At 44.0% G+C, this 16,400-nt stretch overlaps 1 protein-coding gene across 24 annotated transcripts in view; it reads right to left on the bottom strand.

Annotated features, from left to right (window-relative positions):
- Window positions 1–16,400, bottom strand: part of nfixb (nuclear factor I/Xb) — a 202,025-nt gene that overhangs the window by 16,638 nt on the left and 168,987 nt on the right. For 10 of the 24 annotated variants that reach the window (XM_037791223.1, XM_037791213.1, XM_037791211.1 and 7 more), the window contains 3 exons: window positions 15,398–15,472; window positions 8,078–8,206; window positions 1,118–1,311 (listed from right to left, as the gene is read on the bottom strand). In XM_037791223.1, coding sequence (XP_037647151.1) covers window positions 1,118–1,311; window positions 8,078–8,206; window positions 15,398–15,472 — 398 coding nt within the window. The remainder of the gene's footprint in view (window positions 1–1,117; window positions 1,312–8,077; window positions 8,207–15,397; window positions 15,473–16,400) is intronic. The other 14 variants (XM_037791216.1, XM_037791228.1, XM_037791210.1 and 11 more) reach the window with 7 other exon arrangements.

Here is a 16,400-nt window from a genome sequence, read left to right on the forward strand (position 1 = left end):
ACTGAATATCTATTTTTTTTAATTTAAGTACCAATAGCACTGAAACATTGTACTTACTTACTTTACAATATTACATTGTAAAGCAATGCAAACAGATGCTCAATACAATTTTAGATTTTTAGAGTGAGCAAGCATTCCTGCTGACTTTTCTAAAATAGGCACATATACGGAAATAAAAACATGCCATAATTATTTGAATTTTAGAAGCAACTGAATACCTAATTTTGAAATTTAAGTACCAAAAGCATTGAAATATTTTACTTGGGAATCCATCTGTGAGTTTTTGTGGTTTAAGTTCCCCTCTATAACATTTTCAGATGGTTCAAGTTGTACAATTTAAAAAATTTGAGAAGTTTTTTTCTAAGGTTTTCAAATTCAGAAAAAAATATAAGCGTCCAATATTCAAAAAACTTTATTGAAGTTGCTCGAATTCGGTTCAGTCAAACTCTGATCTAAAAATTCAAGTCATGTCAAAAAATCTGTTTGCTTTAAATAAGTCGTTACATTCACACACCAAAATTCTACACGAAAATATAAACCTGAAATCACAGCCACAGAGGATCGATCAAGCCTGAAGGAATTGATCTGACCTATCTGTTTGATCAGGTTACGTTACGTACATGATCCAAGAAAAAAAAAACTTCAGATGAGTGGAAACAGGCACTGGAATTTTCTGAATTTGTAAACAAGAAAAAAAGTCTGAAATTTGTAAAAAAAAAATTATTGAAAGAGGGAAAATCAAACCACATAAAGTCAAACAGATGGTTTTCAAAGTTAAGTATTTCACTGCTATAAATTCAGTGGTATTTAAATTTCGACACCAAGTATTCAGTACATTTCACAATTAGGTATAGAGTTGCTTATGAAAAAAAAATATGAATGTGTCCTTTTTTGGCTTCCATACTAACATTTTCCTCTAATGTACTTCTTTATTTTTCTACTTTCAATGGTTTGTTAGAAATGTTTATAATTGCTAACACTTCAGACACTATTACTACAAGAAAAATCCTGCAATACTAGTGCAAGCTTGGTGCGAGGTGTGGCACATCTACACTTTCTGCATAAATGGCACATTTTTAGAGTAATAGTGTTTCTCCTCTCTGGCGGTAATCCTTACCTGTCCGGAGGCCTGCCCCGAGCCATCGGCACAGACAAACTGCACAAATTCCTTCAGGGGGTCCTGTCCAGGGTGGTGGTGGTAGCGGATGGTTGGGTGGGTGAAGTAGGGGCTAGACTGCTGGATGATGGAGGGAGACGGGAAGTGCAAGGCCGAGGCTGAAGCACGGGGACTCCCTGCCAACAGAGACATTTCTATTAGAGGAACACAAGTGGAGAAAGAGACAAGAGAGCGAGAGGAAGACATGAACCAGTGAATTCCTACACATTCTTACAGATGGAGGAGATGTGTTGAGTGATTAACGGATGATAGCAACAATATCACATCACAACTGGAACGTATAAATCTGGTCTTAAAATGCCGTACATGAAAAGATTGTTGTTTTTCCAAGAAAAGCTGATTTCAAGTTAATAGCTATTTAGGCATTGCTCATAATGTTTTTATGATCACTCCAATAAATCTATACAGCTTTATGGAGGAGATGTACACACACAGATTGCATTCATTATGTGCACAATCACAGAGACTACATACGACATCATTCAGACTCGTACACTGCACACACCTGAATGTGCACAAATCCAATAGATGCGATCAGCAGAAGAAGCACAAAGAGATCATTGAGTACCGTCTTAAATTAGCCGGTCTTAATGCCTGCACACAGGTGCTGTTTTGAGGGTGTGATTCATTGGCGCTGCCACAATTTGGCATCCAGACGGTAAAGCTGTTTTTTCATCTGACACATCTTGTTTCTGTGACAGAACTAATCTGTACGTTCACACTGTCTGTCTAAGTTGATGATTTCTGTTAATATGCTTTGGAGCCTCGTATCTATAGATGTATGTGTGTGTGTGTGTACGGCAGGTGTGGGGATGCAAATATATTAGCATTAGGTGGCTAATACGCTTATAAAAAAGCATTCCCTTTTTTTGCTTTCCAAGAGAGGAAAATAGAGGAACCAAACAGAGCTGAATATATGTGTGAGGTGTGAGAGGGGAGCAGTTGGTTGAGCCCTACGACCAAACACAAAGCCCTCTCTGTCAGACCTATATCCATTACTAAATCTCCTTGATTTGTATTAGAAGCCTGTTCTCCTCTTTGCTGTGCCAGTCTGACACCCACCCCATCCAATCCAGGCCCCCCAGCTGCCCGTGTTGGACTGCCAACACTCTTTGGTTCTTGCATCTTGCATACATTGTGTGTGTGAGTGTACTTCATGAGAGTGCTAACCCCGCTGCATTACCCCCCAGACAGAGGTCTATATGCCTCTGAGCCCAGCAACACCTTGCTCCCATGCCAGGCTGCCTGCTCCCCAATGGAGCCGTCTCCCTGCTTCTATTAGTCCCCTACAAATCCCATTAGAGACTGGGCGAAGGCCAAACTCTCTGGGGGCATGGGGGTGGGTCGGGGATGGGATCGGGGGGGCGACAGGATCAGAGGGAATCCCCTACACCCCCTTCCTACTCTCCTCTCCATCTAGTGCAGTGATTCCCAACCCCTTTTCTAGTCTGATGTACCCCCACAGCCCTGCCAGATGAACTCCAGTACCCCTTCATCAACACCACCAACCATATTCCAAATGTGTTCATTCAAACTGATTTATAACTGGATGTTATTTAAGAGTACTGATTAAGGCGGCAATAGTTTTTTTTGTACACTTGAACTCTCAATGTTTAAGTCTATTTGGTCAAGTTTGCATCCATACTACTTTCTGGCAGGAGCTGAATGTTTCAATCATTTAGTCATTACTTTTAGCTAACTATTTAAACCATTTAGTCATTACTTTTAGCTAACTATATCAACCATTTAGTCATTACTTTTAGCTAACTATCTCAACCATTTAGTCATTACTTTTAGCTGACTATTTAAACCATTTAGTCATTACTTTTAGCTAACTATATCAACCATTTAGTCATTACTTTTAGCTAACTATTTAAACCATTTAATCATTACTTTTAGCTAACTACACTGCTCAAAAAAATTAAGGGAACACTTAATTAGTTAAATTAGTTAAATATTATCAGTTAAACTTCAGGGATATCAATCTGTCCATTTAGGAAGCTCAAGTGATTGTGAATCATTTTCAGCTGCTTTGGTGCAAATGAAAGTGACAACAGGTGAATGGAGAGGCAACAGCAAGACAACCCCCAGACAGGGAATGGTTCTGCATGTGGTGGCCACAGACAGCTGCTCTCTCCTCATCCTTCTTGACTGGTTCTTCTCTAGTTCTGTGTTCTGCTAGTGTCCTTGTCACTACTTGTAGCATGAGGCGGTACCTGCAGCCCAATCAGGTTGCACAGGTAGTCCAGCTCCTACAGGATGGCACATCCATACGTGACGTGCAGTCGCAAGAAGGTTTGCTGTGTCTCCCAGCACAGTCTCAAGAGCACGGAGGAGATACCAGGAGAACGGCCGTTACACGTGGAGGGCCGGACGGGGCCGTAGAAGGGCATCGAACCCAGCAGCAAGACCGCTATCTGCTCCTTTGTGTGAGGAGGAACAGGAGGAGCACTGCCAGAGCCCATAAAATGATCTCCAGCAGGCTACTGGTAAGCATGTTTCTGACCAAACTGTCAGAAACAGACTCCATGAGGGTGGCATGAGGGCCCGACGTCCTCCAGTGGGACCTGTGCTGCCATTGGCGCTTCTGGGTTCCTCCTGGTGCAGTGGGCCCTGGGTTCCTCCTGGTGCAGTAGGCCCTGGGTTCCTCCTGGTGCAGTGGGCCCTGGTTCCTCCTGGTGCAGTAGGCCCTGTGTTCCTCCTGGTGCAGTGGGCCCTGGGTTCCTCCTGGTGCAGTAGGCCCTGGGTTCCTCCTTGTGCTGTGGGCCCTGGTTCCTCCTGGTGCAGTAGGCCCTGGGTTCCTCCTGGTGCAGTGGGTCCTGGGTTCCTACCGGTGCAGTGGGCCCTGGTTCCTCCTGGTGCAGTGGGCCCTGGTTCCTCCTGGTGCAGGACAACACCCGGCCTCATGTGGCCAGAGTGTGTAGGAGGTTCCTGGATGACCAAGGCATTGATGCCATTGACTGGCCCTCACGTTCCCCTGACCTAAATCCAATTGAGCACCTATGGGACGTTATGTATCGGTGCATCCAACGCCGCCAAGTACCGCCACAGACTGTCCAGGAGCTCTCTGATGCCGTGATCGAGGTCTGGGAGGAGATCCCCCAGGACACCATCCGCCGACTCATCAGGAGCATGCCCAGACGTTGTCTGGGGTGCATGTAAAGGCACGCGGGGGGGGGGGGGGGGGGGGGGGGGGGGGGCGTACGCACTACTGAGTCACATTATGAGTTGCTGTGATGAAATTCACGCGAGTTGGATCAGCCTGTGATATCAATTGTTTACTTTGATTTTGGGTGTGATTTTGAATCCAGACCTCAACAGGTTGATGATTTGGTTTCCATTGACCGTTGTTACGTAATTTTGTTCTCAACAAATTACACAATGTACATCAGTAAAGATTTTACACTTGAATAATTTGTTCATTAAGATCTGATGTGTGATTTAAGTGTTCCCTTCATTTTTTTTGAGCAGTGTATTTCAACCATTTAGTCATTACTTTTAGCTAACTAACTATTCCAACTGCTTATCAATTACTTTAACTTTCACCACACCAACACACACCATTTATCTCTTATTTTTAGCTATTTCAACTGTTTATCCATTACATTTACCTAAATACTTGAATTGCTTATCCATCTTTTCCTTTTAATGACTCACCACCACCACCACCACCACTGTGAGGGGCTAGCCCTAGCACACTCCTCAACTCGACCTCACCAACCCCTAAATCCTTTTGGATCTGGTCTTCCACACAGAAAAACAACAACGCTGATGATGTGGTCACGCCAGAGCAGGAACAGCTCCAGTTTGTGTAAAAAGAATCACAACTGTATAAATCACAACTGCTGGCCATAAACAAGGATGGGGTTATTGTGTATGTGTGTGCATGTCAGCGTATGAGTGTGTGTGGAGATTGCATTTGCTGTAGCTACACCTCAAGAGGCGTAGGGTCTGTCAACAACCACGAAGGATGGTTTAATGACACGGCGGTCAACCTCACTGCTGCACATCTGCTCGCCGGCTCAAAAAGCCTTTGATGTAGCCTAGCTACAGAACTAAATCACATGGGTAATTATCTCCAGTGAGCTCCCTCACTGGGTGAATTCACAGACGTGCACTTTCCAAAAAGAGGAGGAAGTCTCTTTTTCGATCTGTGCCGTGGTGATAAAATGAAGAATGATGATTTATTATCGGAGCCCCTGGCTCTGCTTGATATCTGATGTTATCACGAGCTGCTTGTTTCAGCCTGGTGGAGGATCAGCTGGTTCACACTGGTTCTGCCCCTTGCCAGTATGAATAAAAACATGTGCTCACCCACATAGAGATCAATTTGTTCACACACTGTGAAGAAAAGCAAGTCAAAAAGATTTTGGAAAGAAGCAGTAAAAAAGATAGGAAATAAGATAGGGAACAGTGAAATGGAAAGAGCCACGGTCGGATCAGTCTGCTCTGCTGGGCCGCGCTCCTCTAACTCTCTGTTTGATGAGTACAGTAGAGCCAGCTGTTCTAAACACCGTGGTATGGTATCAGTATCACCTTAAAACAACATTTTGACACAGAGACCCTATAAAATATGGGGCCTCAAGACCCACTCTAAGGCCCAGATGACCTCAGTTGATATTGGGCGTTAGTGGTGCATACTTACATACTCCCAAGCAAAATTGCAATTCATGAAATTACCACAAACTAGGGATGACTTATGATTTTAGATTATTATTTGTCGTTATTTATAAAAAAATCGAATAGTCATGCGACTAGTTGTCCCATCTTAAAAAATATATATTTCCCTTGTATTAACCATTGCAGGCGCTGCCTGGTAGTAACGTTACTACCGGTAAAAATTGTGTTGCAAGTTCAGTTCGACCCTTTTCTGTCAGCGCAGGGGTTTGTGTGTGTGTGTGTGTGTGTGTGTGTGTGCCGCTTCCACAAAGCCCTGTGTTTCCTCCGAAGGAGGTAGGAGAGTTGGGTACCCGGAGGCGCACGGCGGGCGACCAGATTGAGGCCGCCGCGCCGCAATCATGGTTTAAGGTTCCGAATGGCGTGCCAGGCCTGTTGGCACTGGACCACCCTCCCCGGGCAGACCCCACGCACCGCCGCGAGCGCACCCCGACGTTGTGTCAACGTGCAATAGTATTTTTGCTTGGAATGCACATTCCTACCACAAACCAATTGCCACACAGACAGTGAACCTGGAGATCTGGAGTCCCAGGCGGTTCCTCTACTTTAGCTGGTTGGTAATTCAGCCTTAAGATTTAAGGTCCCAATGATTTGGTATTGTACTTCCATAAAGATGGGGGATTCACGATTAAAGAAATGATCCAAACCAAAGCAGGAGAAGCCGAGATATGTTGAGTTTTGGTCTCTAGTTATGAGTCAGGCTCCAAAAAAAGCTGGATCCTATATTTCCCATAATGCATTCAACGGTATCTTTCAATAATCCTCCCCTTGCCTCGTTAATGCCAACCTTTTCAAACCCCCACAGTTCCCGTTTGTAACGCAGGCTCAATGTTCAAAATGTTAAATCTCAATCTCAAATATAACCCCGGTGACATCACTATGACATCATCAGGGATATTCTGTTCACTCTGGAAAACTCTCTTCAGAGCCACAGAAGACATTAAGAAAGCTGTTTTCCCATTAAACTGAACTTCGTGTGTAAAACTGGTGCCCCTTTAATTGTAGGTGTGGAGCATTAAAGTGGTACAATTAACACCACTTTTCCACCAAGAAATCTCATCAGAATTCAAAACTTAGCAACGCTGTTCAGTCATCACTTATTCATCTTTTATCTGCAAATGTAAAATATTTACAATCTGATGAAACAAACAAAATAAATCTGAACTACTTCTTTTTGATTATAAATGTTGCATTTGAAGTTGGTTTTGTTGCATTCGAGATACTTAAAAAAAATGTCTATTATATAAGCCTATTTATTTATTTAGTATTTTATTCCCTTATTAGGTTTTAATTAGGGCCGTCAATCGATGAAAATATTTAATCATGATTAATTGCATGACTGTCCATAGTTAATTAAAAAAGGTCAAGGGACCCCTTTGAAAATGGACAAGTTTTTTCTCGGCAAAATGTAGCGAGTTTGGAGCGTTATTTAACCTCCTTTGTGACAAGCTAGTATGACATGGTTGGTACCAATGGATTCATCAGGTTTTGTAGTTTCATATGATGCCAACATCTTCTCTTTAGCTTTAAAACTGAGCCCGCTACAACCTAAAAATCGGAAGTTGCGTTAATGCGTTAAAGAAATTAGTTGTGTTAAAACAAATTTGCGTTAACGAGTTATTACCGCGTTAACTTTTACAGCCCTAGTTTTAATAACCTTTACCTAAGTTTCAGAAATTTAGTAAAAAACAATGTCAATTGTCATAAAACATGAGAAGATAAGCCAGGAGACAACGAGTAAATGACACTAGATTCAAGTGTCATTTAGAACAAATGGCAAAATAAGAGCACGAAAGCCTTACAAGCAGCTTCAATCATTTGTGCATCAGAGATGAGACAGAATAGGAAGCAGCAACCCCCCCCCCCGGTCCAGTTCTTCCACTCTGAGAAGAAGAAAGTGATCCACATAGAAATCTAGAGACCACCAGCCATCCACCAGACAGACCCAGAAAAGTCACACACCACACCCAGACTCCCTAGAAGCTCCGTCACCAGCGTGACCTAGAAGGTCAGAACAGGCAGATCAGGTGAGCCCAAGCCTACAGAGCTACCTGCCCAGCCCCTCTCATCTCCCAAAGACAAAGCTCCCACCTTTGCGCCAGGGGTAAGGTGTGGGGCACTGCAGAAGTGGGGTGGGTGGGTAGGAGGAGATGGTGAGGTGGGGGGGGGGAGAGGAAGGGGGTGGGGGCGATCAGGGGGGATCTGGAGCTGGGTTGGTCTCACCTGGTCTCACTCCCGCCAGCATTGGCAGTGGGTGGTGGGTGAACGCCATGCGGGGGGACCTCGTCTGGGAGGACAGGGCGCTGAAATCGAATTTCCCCGGCTTCTTAAGAGAACCAGGCGATGAGAGTCCTGGCAAAAAGGGGATCAACAAAATGGCAGAACAGAGACGAGGTTTTAATCAAACATGGCTGCTTTTTCTTACTTCGACTCTACTCAAAAAAAAAAAGAAAAAAAAAAGCTTATCACTTTTTAATTTTGAGAATTATGATTGAAATCAATGGATTGATTGATTCATTCATTGATTTGTTGATTGGCTTAACATACAGATGGGTTCTCATAATCTGTCTGTCCAATACTCTATGTTTGGGCACAGGCAGCGGGCTGTACCATGTCCGTCAGATTGAGGGTTGAGGGGTCCGGGGAGAGGCCATGTTTTGAAGCAGCAGGGGTTCAGAGCGAAGGGAGGTGACGGGTGAAAGAAGGGCAGGGACGGGGAGGTTGGGAGGCTAGGGGCACAGTGTCAAGAGAGAGGAGAGCTGGGAAATGCGATGGCGGTCCAACTATGGTGGTCACCACTGGAGTGAACAAACCAGCAAAGTCCTACTCACTGGTTTCACTCACGGGGCATACCACTTCAATTAATTCAAAGATGTCTCCAAACTATCTGACTAATCCCAAACCACGATGATCTCAGAGGAGCACTGACGGCAACAAACACGCCAACTAACCTACTCACAGCACTTGTCAGGATGCCTCATTAGAATGAATGGGATCCTCATATCTGGGGCAGACTGTGCTTTTCAAGCCAAAGCCGGCATGAGCTACGCGGCTACATATAGCCGCAGAAGAGCATGCCAAAACATACATCAGTGGCTCCTCTGATGTAGTGCCCTTCTGCAATATCTGACGCTCAGGTATTTTATGTTACTGCCTTAAGAAATACAGTATTTCATAAAGAAGTGCTTGAACTCTCACTCACACACACACACACACACACACACACACACACACACACGCAAGATGTTCTGGGTGGCGAGCACTGGGCGAGCTGCCAAGCGAGCGCTGGATGGGAGAGCGGCAGGAGGATGGAAGAGCAGGAGAGGAGCGGTGACGGCATGGCCGACACACATAGACAAACATATTAAAGTGTCCCCCTCTGTCTATAAATGTCGACTGAGGCTAAAGGACTGCATGAAATATCCCTCGGTTTGGTAAAAACGGGCACGCTAAGTATAGGCCGAGCTCACCAGCGGACCAGAAACATGGCCAAAAGTGTGAGAGCCACAGATAAAAGAGGCTCTCTTCTGTGATCAAGGCCTTGTGCGGTGGGCACTGAGGGAATTTATTTTGATGTATGGTAATCCAAAGGCACAATTTAGACTTTCAGGGTTTGAGGAGCAGCGCCAAATGGTGTGTTTGACCTCTGCCGGGAACCGCAACGTTGAATATACGCTGAAATAAAACTCTGGAAAGAACAATCCATAAAAAACAGCGAATAATGAAGGAAGTAAAAGTATAGAAAAGTACATCAGCGTGGAGACACAGACCTCATTGCTTTTCTCTACTTGACTTTTTGTTTGCTCCAGATTTGGTCGAAAAAAATAAAGTGATAAACAACCTCGGCGAGCGAAAGCCCCATAAAGTACTAAACGACACAATATTCACACATATAAAACAAACACACTCAAATAAAGACGTGGGTAATTTCAACATGGCCCACAGAGACATGGAAATAGATTTTATGAGCGAAGCATATAAAGTCTAACAGAGCAGATTTCTGAAAAGCTTTTTCTTTAATGCTACACTGGGAAATGTTTTATCACTATTTATCCACAATGCTCATAGGCAGCATGGGCGCAGCTGTGCTTGTTGTGTGGGCACCGACAAGTATAGAAAAAGGTGGGCGCCGGCACTTATGTTCAGCTCAGCGCATCATGTGACTCGGCGTGTAGGTGGGAGGAGCGGATACAATGAGCAGGGTGAGATCAATTTTATTTACGGCTAGAATTATGAAGACAAAAAAAAAGCCTGTGTGAAGACAGAAGGGCACAAGATGCTTTTAAACCAACTAGAAGACAATGACGCTTTTATTGTTGTTCAAACGCTGTACATTTGGCTCTAATTCCACGTGTCTTTAATGAAGAACATAACAAGATATATGGCCTAGTCAAAAGAGAAACAAAGCGGAGTACTGTAGAAGAACAGCTGAACACTCTAAAACAAAAAAGGGATCATAAAAAGTTTCAAGGAGATAAAAAGAATAAACCGCTTGCTACAGTCAGCAGAACATTAGAAGCGTAGGTTTGCCATCCATCTGGCACTGAGAATTTACTTCCGATGGTGTGTTTGGACTGTTGCTTGGTAATATATTACAATCTAAATTATTGCACGGGGAGTGCACCTGCTGCTGCAATGCAAAACTTTGACGAGCTACTAGCGGAAGGCATACTCACATCCTTAACTTAAAGCTGCTGTAATCAAAGGGATCACATGACCTCTTGTGTATGGGCTCTACAAACATTTACAGATTGGTTTAACTTGTTTTTCTGCCCCTAACTTCTCTGTTTTGATTGACTCTCACAGTTCTCATCATCATTGTTTCAAATTCGTATTTATGCTAGGTATCTGCTGGATGTGTAAAGTAGGCATGGTTACTCAAGCACGGTTAGCGTGCTAACATGTTAACCATAACAACTTAAAAGGTGATAATATGTCAGTGCCTGCAACTAGTTTCTGCTGCCCCCGAGTGGCAGGAAAGAGTTATTGCAGGTTTAAGTAAAAGCACTTAAATCAAGGTCCTGCATTCAACATTTGACATTGACATTTGAAAGTTACTGTGAGGAACATTTAACTGGTTATGAAACAGTCTCAATGTAATACTGATGTCTACTGATATGACCTTAATAAGCAAACAAGACAGTCAGCGAGAAGATTGGCTATTTTTGTTATTCTTAATGCTTGTTATCGGTTTCACCGGGTCGGATTCCACGCAAAATCACATGACATCATGCAGGTTCACCAGAACCTTGAGCTCAGACTCCAGCGGGGCCTCCGTCAGCGACCAGCCCGCCTTCGACCTGCAGTCGGAGCTCCGGCGGGAGATGGAGAGCTTCGCGCCCGGCAGCGGCGGCTCCTCCTCCGGCCGGAAGCAGAGCTTCACCTCGCGGCTCCACCAGTCCTCGCTGGGAGACAACACTAGGGATATCACGAGAACTGATACTTCGGTACTATAAAGACTAACCGTGTCCTGGGGACAATAGTAAATGTGTTTGGGCTGCAGTAATCTCACTATGGACACGTTCAGGGGCGCACCCTATTTTTTCCCTGATAATGCTACGGTGTGAACAACAAATCTGAGCTGATATCGGCAGAATGAGAGCTAGTTAAAGTTAGCTGTTAGGGAGATAACAGCTAACGTTAACAGAAGGTGCCACTGATTTACATTATGATGCGTTCAGGCTCAATTCAGCAAGTATTGGGCGAAGGTAAATTATAACGTTATTATGATGTGTTCAAATGTAATCTTGTAAAATGTAATTTTTGGTGAGAAACTTCAATAAATCCAGTTGATTGAAGGAGGTGTTTTCACAGCAATATAAAATAGATAATAGAGAGGGTATTATGAGCTGTTGAACTTCCTAACAAAAGAAGGAAGAATCAGAACCAGGACTGCACAGGTAAGTCCCTGCTGCAGTAAAATGAGAGGTCACCTAAAGGGACTCTGGTGCTCGGAAACACTACCTCTTTTGTTCACAGGGACTGCGCCAATATCAACACAAAATTAAAGTAGAAGTAGTAGCTTTAAGTAAAAGTACTCATTATTCGGAATGGCCACTTTCCCAGTATCATATCATATATATTATTGCATTATAATTGTTCATGCATTAACATGTAAGCAGCATTTTAATGCTGTGGCTGTTACTAATTTATATACGATATTATTATTTGTATATAAAACTTTAATCTGCAAAGTAACTATACAGCTGTCAGCTGGACATATTTATAGTATGCAAACCAGTGGGCAACCTCCAGGTCTGAAAAGTGAAGCCAATGCTGAAGTGCCTTAAACCTGCATTCTTTCTAATAGCCAGCAGGGGGCGACTCCTCTGGTTGCAAAAATAATTGATTGATCCGATTGTATAGAATCTCTATGAGAAAATGAGCCTACTTCTCACTTGATTTATGACCTCAGTAAACATTGTAAACATGAGTTTATGGTCTCAATCACTAGTTTCAAGTCTTCTTCAATACAGCATGATGTTCATTTAGTAAATTATGGTCCCATTTAGAGTCAGATAGACCATAAAGCAGGGGACGCTTTAGGGCGGGGCAATCTTATGATTGACAGGTCGCTACCACAGTGTTGTCCGGTCTGGGAGTTGTCTGTAATTTCGTCTTAGAACTTTAACCCTTTCACAGTGTGTTTTCACTTCATCACAGTTAATTGTAACATTTCGGTCGCCTAAAAATATCTTATACAGCGTTCCATTGTTCTTAGTTTCACCCTCTTGTGTCACTTCTGGTTCCAAGAAACCAAGATGGCGACGGCCAAAATGCCGAACTCTAGGCTTCAAAACTGCAGGCCACAAACCAATGGGGTGACGTCGCGGTGACTACGTCCACTTCTTATATACAGTCTACGATACAAGCACAATATTTGCCTCTGAAATGTCGTGGAGTTGAAGTATAAAGTAGCATTAAATAGAAACAATCAAGAAAAGTAATTGTAATGTACAAAATTGTACATCAGTATTTGAGTAAATATTCTTAGTAACTTTTCATCACAACAACAGTCAGTATTTCAATCCCAAAGCCTCCAGACTGAGACGTATCTGTAGAAATCCAACTGGAATTTGCATTTCAAACCACCTGCAAATGTGGTTTGGATCCTGTTTGCAAAAGTCGCATTTCATAAATTTTTTTTTTTTCCTGTCCAGACTCTAAAAATCAATCTGGATACAATCTGGAAATGCCCAAAAAGGGATTTGGGCTGGCAGTCTGAACAAGGCCTTTGAGTTAAATACAGTGCTATTTTACTATTTATGGCTGCTGTACAATTTTACACGAGGTGCTGAGAGTCAGAGTGAAATCATTTGAATTCCTTGCTCATTCAGACTGTTAAAAACAGACAAACTGAACCCCAACACGTTGTGGATTCAACGCATCGCTGCACTGAAGCCTGTTCTGCTCCTCTGTGGTACGTATAGGGATGGCTGCGTGCCACCGCGGTACAAGTTCAATTATAACCAGCTTATTATGCATAAACAGCCTTAAATTATACATATTGTTTTTAGTCTCTGCGATTTCCCCTAATTAGTCTGTATCTTGCCGACATATCTGGTACTATGTGGCTTCTCAGTGAGGAGCGGCAAATGAGGCCCAGATGCCCAATGAAAGCTTTGTCTGATAAAGCTAACAGAAGTTACTCTGATCTCTCCCTTAATCTGTGTGTGTGTGTGTGTGAGTCTATGCGCACACACACACACACACACACACACACACACACACACACACACACAGTTGTTTGTTCTACATTATTTCTATGTCCTGCTTCCGGCACACTGCACAAGCAGACTGGCAGCCAATTGCTCCCATGACCCTCTAGTCTTGCCGCGCTAACAAGCTGGCGACCACACAAGCCCCCCTAACTGTCGCAGAACTGGTCCGCTAGCATGTGCACCAACAAACACACACACAGACACACACACACACACACACACACACACACACACACACAAAAAGAAAGCTCACACACTCGTCATTCAGGTAAGGCAGAAACAATGTACATTAACAGAGCTGTGTCCCTCATTAACTACCTCACACATCATTAGCACTCATAAACACTGAGGTAATGTGCTTCGGGCAGAGCAAGGACACCTTCGCAACACCACACACACACACACACACACACACACACACACACACACACACACACACACACACACACACACACACACACACACACACACACACACACACCACAGTTTTTAGCCCATAACACCAAATAATTAGCTGGAATTCTCTGTCAATATCACCCCCACCCTCCCCACCCACCCTTACTGAAAAGTTGATAGCGGGGTTTCCCACCCCCGAGCAGCAGGAGCAAGCAGGCAGAAGGAGAGAACGGAGCAGAGCGGAGCGGGAGACAGCAGACTTAATGATGAATTACATGATCACCTGCTATGCCTCGGAGCTTTTCATTCAGGTAGAGGATCACCTCCAGAGCAGGCAGAGGCGGAGGAACCTCCCCACTTCCCTCCTCGTCCTCCCTTCCTCCTGTCCTCCGCCCCTCCTCATCTCTCACTCCCAACACCACCACCACCATCACCAGAACAGATGTCTGCTGTAACCCAGTAGCTCCCTTCGCTGTAGACACATGGAGGCGCCATCTGGACCGGAACGCTGCTCCTCTCCAGATTGGGGGAGTGTGTGTTTACGTGTGTGTGAATGTAAATCAGAGAAATATAGTTGTGTGTGTGTGTGTGTGTGTGTGTGTGTGTGTGTGTGTGTGTGTGTGTGTGTGTGTGTGTGTGTGTGCCGTTTGTAAATGTGCATGTTAGTGAGTAAGCATGTCTCGGAGACAGAAGGCGCCTTGTGCGCTGATGACACACCTGAGTGCCTTTAGTCCTGTTTGTTTGGGTCATATGTTGTTTTTTTTATCCTGCGCCGTCTTTTCAGAGACGGCTGAGTCAGGCCTACGGCAGGTGGGACGCCACTCAGCAGCGCCGTCTAAACAGCCGGCTACCGCTGCAACTCAACAAACCCTCATTCACACACACCACCCTCCTCTTCCCGTCTTTCATCGCTTTCTCTCTCAGGGCTCGACAACAAAATTACAACACCCAACAGCACTCAGCTGACAGATTCACACCGCCTCGGAAAACTGTTTGTGTGGTTTTGGGATATGATAATGCACATAATTACACATTGAAAATACATTGTCAGACAGCGTATGTCAGGATAAAAGTGATCCAGAGATGTTTGTTTAATGCACCGGGGATGTCTTTCTTTCACAGATTTACATCTTTGAGGCAGACAGGCGGTGGATGTTATGGAGCTACTGGGCTACCAAAAGGCTTTGGTAAAACCCACAGTGGACAACAGCAGACATCTGGCAGAAACAACCCCACCCAGCGGCAGCATAGCCAGAGAACACAAGACACAAGAGAAGAAGAGAAAGGACGAATGGAAGACGCAGAACAGCTCACAGGAAGTGCAAACAGACTTGGGGAAAAAAAAAGACAGATGTATACAAGTTGAGGGTGCTGTGAGCTCAAGTAGAGTACATGTACACAGTATAATGTTTAATGTTGTTCTAACCATGGTAAGGAAACTGCACTCCATCGCTCTCATGCTTAATCTTCCTCTCCTGCACACTGGCCAAATGGTGCTGCACTGAAAGGCCAAACAGGGGAGAAGGGAAGAGTTAACAATGGAGGAGAGAAAAAGACAGAGACAGAGATGGAAAGAATGAGGGAGAGGGAGAGAGAGAAGGGTGGTTAAATAATGGGCAACAGGGGATTTTAATGTTATAGAGTGCAGCAAGTGTCTATAAAATAGTTACATCATTACTGCTGGCGGTATTAAAATGGCAGCATGTGAGTGGGAGTGACGGTTAGAGATTGGAGAACACATGAATACTTAGCGATTTCACAGAATCAAATACTAAACCCAAGAGATATACATGAAGTCTATTGTAAATACATTTAACATGGTACCCATCATGACGGTAGAAAATGCTGTAAGCCAAAGAGTGAGTGGTTATGATTTAAGAATGGGTGGCTACACTGGTGCTGTAATACTCAAGAAGACAACGCAGAAGGATGTGGACTCACACAGTGTCTGGGGAATGATGGGAATGGGACAGATTGACATTTTGGGAGATAACTTAGACTCCTTCTTGCCAAAAGGTAGATGAATAGATTGATACCACTGTCGTGACTGTACGGTTAATATGAAGCTACAACCAGAAGTTGGTTAGCTTAACGTTAGCTTAGCACAAAGATTGAAAACAGGCAAAACACCTAGCCTGGCCCTGTCTGAAGGTAACAAACTCCGGCTACCATTACTTCTAAAACTCGTAGTAAACACTGGTAAACACGTGTTTAATCTGTATGAAAACCACAGCGTAAAAACAACAATTTGTTGTTTTACGGCTGGAACCAGACGCTGGTTAGCTTAGCACGAGGACTGGAAACAGGGGGAAACAGCTAGCCTGGCTAGCATGCAGGGTCTGAAATTAACTTTTTTCACTTCCTGCCACTGTGGCAGGGAAGTATTTGTTTTTGTCTGCCACTCAGAAATTGTATCTGCCGCTTTTGAA

The sequence above is a fragment of the Sebastes umbrosus genome, chromosome 14, assembly GCF_015220745.1.
Source record: "Sebastes umbrosus isolate fSebUmb1 chromosome 14, fSebUmb1.pri, whole genome shotgun sequence".
Classification (NCBI taxonomy): Eukaryota; Metazoa; Chordata; class Actinopteri; order Perciformes; family Sebastidae; genus Sebastes; species Sebastes umbrosus.